This window comes from Hipposideros armiger, unplaced genomic scaffold (genome assembly GCF_001890085.2).
Source record: "Hipposideros armiger isolate ML-2016 unplaced genomic scaffold, ASM189008v1 scaffold_181, whole genome shotgun sequence".
NCBI lineage: Eukaryota > Metazoa > Chordata > Mammalia > Chiroptera > Hipposideridae > Hipposideros > Hipposideros armiger.
The window spans coordinates 788,069-796,271 of record NW_017731531.1 but is presented as its reverse complement, the minus strand read 5'-3'; the positions used below and the strand labels follow the sequence as shown (position 1 = coordinate 796,271).

General features: G+C 42.1%; 1 protein-coding gene and 1 pseudogene across 2 annotated transcripts in view; one reads left to right on the top strand and one right to left on the bottom strand.

The window, feature by feature from the left end:
* Positions 1-30: 30 nt before the first annotated feature.
* LOC109388099 (etoposide-induced protein 2.4 homolog pseudogene) lies at positions 31-945 on the bottom strand (annotated as a pseudogene).
* A 429-nt stretch (positions 946-1,374) lies between these two features.
* NCR3LG1 (natural killer cell cytotoxicity receptor 3 ligand 1) overlaps positions 1,375-8,203 on the top strand; it is an 18,621-nt gene continuing 11,792 nt past the window's right edge. For both annotated transcript variants that reach the window (XM_019652551.1, XM_019652550.1), the window contains exon 1: positions 1,375-1,488. In XM_019652551.1, coding sequence (XP_019508096.1) covers positions 1,437-1,488 — 52 coding nt within the window. In that variant the 5' untranslated portion in view covers positions 1,375-1,436. The remainder of the gene's footprint in view (positions 1,489-8,203) is intronic.

Sequence of the window (8,203 nt, the reverse complement as noted above, 5' to 3'; positions counted from 1 at the left end):
GGGAGGGGTGGATGGGGGGGGGCACGGACAGATGGACCACTTGGTTGGCCCGCAACAAAACCACAAAGAGAAGAGGAGCAATTGGAAAAAGTAAACTTTGTCAGGGGTCTTTGTTTCATTGGCGCTGATAATGAATAAAGGAAAAAGAATGGAGAAGAGGCAGCCACTGATAATGTATGAGGATTGCATTGCTGTGAAGAAAGCCAAAGGCAAACTAAATCCTCTCCATGTTTGACAACCGGCTGGTGCATTTCAATTCCTTTATTGAACCACCGATATTCAAAGCAGTGAGTAGAGAAGGTCCTATGCAAGAGACAAGTCAGCAGACCAACAGGATGGATGGGAAGAGACTCACAAACATCCCCTGGATGAGGAAAAGAGCCTGCAGCAGAAGGTTGAAGAGGTGTCAGCAATGATTTTGTCCCCCCTGGTACCTCGAATGCCAGCCAGATCAGCTGTATCTTGAAACCAAATGGCATTCACAACTTTGCTAAGCACAAACGGGGAGCACCCAGAGAGCCCTGAAAATTGACATGAGAAAGAATTCCAGTCACGACTAATCATCTCCATGTAGTGACGGATCACCAATAATATGGGCAGTTACTGACTGAAGCACGGGAATAAACACCCGATAAAACAGGAGGGGACTGTAGGAGAATACTCCATCATTCCAAGCGCAGCACTGGAAAATTCCAACAACACGTGACTGTCTTACTTCCTCTTTATGTTCTGGGTTCTCCTCTGCCAGGACACTACATGCCCTTCTCTGCTGCTCCTCTCTTTTGCGGAACTCGAGCATCTAGCTGGGAGACGGTACAAATTCCCCAGATGGGAGTCTTTGACTACGCTGGCAAGGTCCTGGAGAAAGTTTTTGACACTGTCAGCTATCTCTTCACCACCCAAACTACGAACTACACAGAGGAGAGAGAAGCATCTTAAAATCTTTCATCATGAAGGACCTGGCAGCTCCGCCGTCTGGCTCTGGCCCGGCCCCGCCCCTCGCCCTCCCACACTGGGCATGCCAGCGGTAGGGTTTAGTACTAAGATATGTCACCCTGTGGGCAGCTCTCTCCAAGGCATTCGCTAAGGTGGTGGTACCGCGGGAGTATTTTCATTGGTGCCCCGCCCAGGGCTGCGTCCACGTGGAAGTAATACAGTGTTACGTGACCCACCTTCCTGAGTGAGCGGGGTTTTCTAAACGGAGAAAGAAAAACGCTTTAGCGACGCAAAAGAGGCCTAAAGACCTAGGAGCTGAAAAAATACGTCATTAAGAGAACTACCTATAAATTGCGTCGCACAGACCACGGTTTCTTCTGCAGGCTGCGTCCTAGGATCCGCCCACTCACCAGGCGGAGCCTGCATCCAGGCCCCCCCGCAAACCAGTCTTGGCTGTGGATACAGGGGAGAAAGCAGCAGGCTGAGTATCGTGGGCCTTCATGGCAACGCTGATGGTTCTGGTTCTGGCTCTGGTCCTGCGGCGCTCGGCAGGTAGGACTCCGCGGAGTTGGGGGTGCGGGGAGGTGGTGGGGTTGGAGGCTGNGAGGGCAGTGTCACTGGCCCTCATATGTGGGATCCGAACTGGGGCCCTCTGGCATCCCAAGCCAGCTCTTAACCAACGCGCCACTCGGCCGGCCCTCAAACTTTTTTAATATTAGAGAGTCTGCACTGCAGAGGAAACCTGCCTGGTGCTATGAAGGTTCTTCTATAAGCATTCAGATGTCACTTCAGAGGATTTATAGCTACACACACGCACACACCAGTGTTTGTGTAATATGTAGGAAATGTTTATTTCCACTTAAATTCAAGAACCATGTAAGAGGAAGGTAGCTGTGATGATGGTGTAGCAGAAAGTAGTAGGGACTGGGTGTTAGGACATGGTCTGTCATTTCCTAACTAGAGATGACCCTTAAACAACACGGGTTTGAACTGTTCAGGCCCACTTATATGTGTTTTTTTTTTCAAAAAAAATACTGTAAATGTATTTTTCTTATGATTTTCTTAATAACATTATCTCTAGTTTACTTTATTGTAAGAATACAGTGTATAATACATATAACATCCAAAATATGTGTTAATCGATTGTTTATGTTATTGGTAAGACTTCCAGTCTACAGTAGGTTATTAGTAGTATAAGTTTTTGGGGAGTCAAAAGTTATACACAGATTTTCAACTGTGTAGGGTGTCGATGCCCCTTGCATTGTTCAGGGTCAACTGTATATGATTGTTTTTTGCCTTCTAGAGTCTAGAGAAAAAAGAATCTAGGAGTTCTGGACTGTGAGGGTTTAATTTTGTTCTAAGTTTTCAATTTGAAATTATTTCAGATTTATAAAAAACTTGCAAAAATAATACAAAGAATTCCCATATGCCCTTCACCTAGCTTCCCCACATGGTAATGTCTTTACAAAGTTATTAAAATCAGGCAATCAGTATTAATATGATTCTACTAACTAATCTGCAAATTTTTCCAATTTTCCCATTAACATACTTTTCTGAGGCCAAGAACTAGCCCAAGATTACACATTGCATTTAGTTGTGTGTATATATGTGTGTTTGTTAACTTTGAAAAAAAAATCAAACCTATGCCCAAAAATTACAACAATAGTACAACTAATTCTAGTAAGCCCTTCCTTAGACGTATCAATTGTTAGCATCTTGCCACAATTGCGCTAGAGCTCTCTGCATACTTTTTTTTTTTTAACTGAAGCATTTCAGACTTAATTGCAGACATTATGGTCCTTTAACCTAAATATGTGAGTGAGCATCTCCTAACAACAAAGACATTATTTTAATAACCATCTTTTAATGATCAAATTCAGAAAATTTAGCATTGTTACAATACTATTAATCTAACATATGGTCCACATTCAGATTTCACCAATTGTCTCAATACTCTCCTTTATCATAATTTTTTTCATGATCCAGGATTTAATCCAGGATTAAGCTCTGCATTTAATTGTCACATCCCTTGATCTGGAACAGCTCTTCTGCCTTCCTCTGTCTTTCAAGACATGGAGAGTTTTGAAGAGTTGTTTTATAGAATGGCCCCTCAATTTGCATTTGTCTTGATCAGTGTTTCTCAAAGTATGGTTTGTGACCGGTGCTGGTCTACACATCAGTGTTACACACAGTGAGGAGTCAACATAGACATTGAAATTACGCCTTTGGAAATAATTTTATATAAGTTTAATAAAAATTGGGGGCTTATATTTTTGTCTTTCGATTTCACTTTTCTAAGAATTGATTTTTATTGTGTTTTATACAAAGTATCAGTCCTAAATGGATTGGACATTTTCTTTAAAAATGGTCCTTCGTCACAGCTACTTTGAACAGCACTGGTCTAAATAAGCTTTTTGAGGCTAAGGACTATGTTTTACTCACTTCTGAATCCATTACACTTAGACCCTACCAGGCAGAGTTCAGTAAATGTTGTGGTGGAATGGCTTGAAATGGCCCATTTCTTTGTTAGAGAAGCTTTTCTTAATGCTAAGTCAAAATCTGCCTCTCTATAAATTCCACATAGGAACCTTACTTCTGCCTTCAAAAAATTATTTAACGTGTCTACTCATATATTTAGGTGTTAGCTTCTCAGAGATGTAAAGACTGATACTGTGTCTTAAACCCCCAGTGTGCTCCAAGCAAAACTGGCTCCATTCCTTTTACCATTTGTAGTGATTAGGATTAAGTTCTGCTGAAAATGAGAATGCCTCTGGTAAGAGTGGATTATTGACTTTGTTTCTTATGTTCTACAAGTTCAGAGGTACCATTCTGGGCTGGTAGGAAGTTCCACAGGTCATCAGAGACCCAGTCCCCCTCTATTTTGCTGTCCCAATGTCCTCAATGTGTAGCTTCTACATTATGGTCCAAGATGTCTGCTCGAGCTCTAGCTATTACATCTGCATTCCAGCCAGCAGAAGAAAGAAGGGGTAAAGAACACATCCCTCCCTTTAAGGACAGCTCCCAGAAGTCACACAAAACACTTCCATTTATATTATTTTGGTCAGAACTTGGTCATAGTGCCACAGTTAGCTCCAAGAGAGGCTTGGAAATATATCTTTTATTTTGGAGATCCCTGTACTTAGGAAGAAATTGGTGGCTTTTTTTTAAAGGGAGACAGATATAGTTGACAATATCTACCATCTTTGCTATATTGTCCTTGTATGCATGTCATTGTATAATATGTCTCTTCTTCACCATTCTGATTACTTGTTCGATGTTTTCATGTATTTAATTATGGTTCCATTGTATGTGACATTACAAAAGCAAGTTGGACATAATGTGTCATATATAAATGACCTCAGTGTTAACCAGCATTTGAGTACTGTCTCAACGCTATGCAGCTAAGTCAGACTTCCATAAACCCCTAAGAATATACATTAATTTGTTTGAGAAGCACTTGCGAAGCTCCTGCTGTGTGCTTTGAGGTTGAATGAAAAATTGGCAAAAGTATTAGAAGATATGTTTTCTTGCATGTTTATAGGAATTCAATAGACGTGAAACCGGTAAAGATGATAACACAAGTATTTAACATTTTGATTTATCTTTAAATGTTAATATAAATGCTAGAATGTATTAATTTTACTTTTTTTAAAAAAATTTCTTCGATTTCCTATAGGATGATATGTATGTGCCACAACTTTGTGAATTACCATTCTAGGCAAGTATAGTGATTCATCATATATTTCTATTGAGGAGGTTATTTAATGAGTCAGTAATAGCAGAAGAGGATTCTCTTAGGGTAAGGCTCCCTGGAGGAGGTAGCAGTTGAGAAGGGGTATAATTTAGTGTTTTAGAATTCTATAGCTGGACCTAACCTTGCAGATATCTACTCTTTAAAACTGTGGCTCAGCTAGTCCATGTCATTGTGGGCACCCTGTTTATCAACCAGTTCTGTGCTTTTTCCATTATGCATGCTGTTTGTTTGCAGGTGAGAATGTAAATATTTGCTTAGTTACTGACAGTTCTAGTGATTATATTGGGGATTTGCTCCACACCCCACCTGATTCCTAATTCTTACAAAGCTTTTCAGGGAAGATTTTGCTATCTCAATTTTAGAGAAGGGAAACTGAGGCAGGGGTGTGAGGTAACTTGCCCACTGTCCCACAATCATCAGACGACATACCTGGCATTTGAGTCTAGATCTGCCTGTGGTTTTCTGTAGATTACACTTTTTTAATGATGTGAGAAAAAAATTAAGTAGGATCAATGAGATAACTGACTGTAATGCAAGATGCTGGGAAAAGAGTGTGCACTTATAACAGCAATGCCACTTGTGTTCTGAACTTTGTAGTTAAATTGATTTTTTTATTATTTAATTTTATTGTTAGTTTCAGGTGTACAGAACAATGCAATAGTTATCCTTTTCATCCTCACAAAGTAACAACCCCCCTCCCCCATCTACTGCCCTCCCACCCCCGATATCATACTTATCTATTACAATTCCATTGACTCCATTCCCACACTCCACCCCACGTCCCATGACTATATGCATATATAATTATATTTGACATACAATATTATTCAACATCAGTTCAGAAATGCAGTGTGGTGGTCAGGCCTCTACACCAACTATGAAGTAGTCTCCCTAACAAGACATGAGCCCATCTGGCCCCCTAAAAAACATTTACAACATTATTGATTATATTCCCCAGACTGTCTTTTCTATCCCTGAGGCCATATTGTAGTTACCAATTTGTATTGATTTTTAAAGCTGGTCTAGAGGTGTAAAGCTTGATTTGTGAATGAGCATATTGGGTTTTGGCTTGACAAGGTCACAAGCCCCCTTTTGGTTAGTAAAAGAGTGGAAATTAGGGGCTGCTTTCAGACATTTGACTGAAGCTTCCTGGAGATAATAAATTTAACTTTTGGCTTAAGTAATGTAAGCTTTTTCTTTTTTTTTTTTTTTTGGGAAACCAGTTTATATTTGATTGTGACATTTTAAAATTGTACAAGTGTTTTGACATCTGCCCCCTCCCCCCGTATTTAATCTGTTTAAAATAACTAGAAGACACCAACCAATCACAGGTTTCATGGGTTTAATAAGTTTACCCCTTCAGTTCCTATTTGCAGCACCCACTATTCTTTTGAAACACCAGACAGACCCAACAGTGGCCTACAGTAAATTTCAGACCTTCAGAGTTTAAAAGTTCAGGTTCTCTGAGCATTCTGGATTGCAGTGGCACTTGTCCAAAATTGGCACCTCCCTGTAGTTGGGTACCAGTGAAAAAAGCTTTTTCCCCTTCAAGGGGAAGAAAAATCACTCCTCAAAACCCAGCAGATCTGGCTGTGAGGTCTTGCCTCCTGTTCCATCTCTTCAGGCTTGTTTTTTTTTTGCAGTGGAGCAAGAGAGACCAAAATCTAACCTGAGTTACGAGAACCAAGACAATGAAGTCTATAATGGGAGTGACCAGGAGCAATTGAAATATTCCTTTACCTTCCACGTCAAATATATGTGCTTCACAGAAAAACAACAAAAACAACAGGTCTACAAAATACAACAGCTAGAATTACAAAATCCATTCAGCCAAGGGTGGTGGAAGGCAGGAAGGGGAGGTAGAAGGGTAAATGGTACACGGAGAAAACGTATTCAAATCAGTCTAGGCACAGGGGCTGGCAAAATGCTAGAAAAGAGCCGCAGGAAAACCTGATGTCCTTTCAGACTCATGGGTGTTAAAAATCCACATATTGGTGTCAGGAAGATTGTGCCTTATGTGCACAAGAGACAAAAATTCCATTTTCTAGGAGAGAAAGGAACATGCAGAGGACTCTTGGCAGAGTGGGTCCTGCCTTCCCTGGTGGGGGAGGTGAAAAGGAAAGAGCTGCACAGCTTCCTTCCGATCCCACTCATCCCCTCTGGGTGGCAGGGGACTCAGTGGCCTGCAGCAGCCTTCAGTTTGGCAGGAGACGGATGCGGGGAAGGGAACTTCTCTGCATAGGTTGAGGTACTAGGGGCAGACTGCAGGTAGACTGTCTTGTGGGCGAGTCTTAAGAAAACTGTTGTCGGAGGGTGGGCCCTTCTTGGCGCAAAGTCCAGGTCCTCGGCAACTCGAGCAAAGAAGTGAACGAGATACCAAGGCAAAGTAGTGAAAAAGCAGTTTATTAGAAGAGATAGTACACTTTAAAGAAATAGAAGTAGGCCTGAGCAGTAGAGGATGGCTCAAGGGCCCATCATTAGAAGAGAAATTACATTCCAAAGAGTTTGGAGCGGGCCACGCGCAATGGCAAGACTCAAAAGGCTCAAAAAGGGAGGAAGGCGGTCCAACAAAAAGGGAAGGGCTTCTCTGGACTTGGAGTTTTTATCCCTTTTTCTCTAGAATGGGCTGTTCCCCTCTGGCCGTGGGACCACTTGATTGGCACCTGTGATTGACAACAGGTACGTACTTGCACAGGTGCAAGTGACTGGTCTGATCTAGTTGGGTATTTTGTTCCCAATTGTTTTCCCGCAGGGGTAGGTAATTACAATGCAAAGGGGGAGTTTTGGGTGGAGAGGGGAGGTCTCCTGGGTGGTCACACTCTGTGGGACATGCAGGAATGCAGAGACCCAATGCCTGCCTCTGTTTGCCTTGTTTTTCCCTTGAGAGATGTGATCCCCATAAAGTCTCTATGGAAAGCTGAGGGACAGGAGGTCTCTTCTTCTGTATCAGCTTCCTGTGGGGCAGGGGCATAGAGCTGTGCCTGCCTATTGGGGGGGATTCACGAAACTCACCCTATCTTATCTCAGATGAGAGGAAGGGGTCTCGAGATCTTCTTGGAAGACCATGTTGGCTTCTTTGGTTGTGACAGGCAATCTTGTTGGGGTATCATCTGTATCCCTAAGGTCCCTGAATGAGGAAAAAATAGATTTTAATTAATAAATCTGTTAGCTCTTATGAAGCCTGTGGCCATTCAGGTGTAACAGGTCACTCAGGTGGCATCAACTGTCTGGGCCCAGAATGGGTTTGGAAAGAATCGTTAGGCTTACTGGCCACAGGCTTTCAAGTAGTTATCTGAAGCAGGGGTAGGAGATTTCTATTGTTTAGGATTAAGAAACTGATTTACAAAACAATCAAGAAGCAGGGGGATAGAAGACTTTTATGATTCAGGCTAGGAGCAATCTTTTTTTTCTTTTTAGCTGAGCCATCCTGTCACCTGTTGGCAGCTCAGCTAGGGCCTGTTCTATTCGATTCCACGACCCTGTTGCTCAGAGCTCACACTCTTGAGCGAGCTT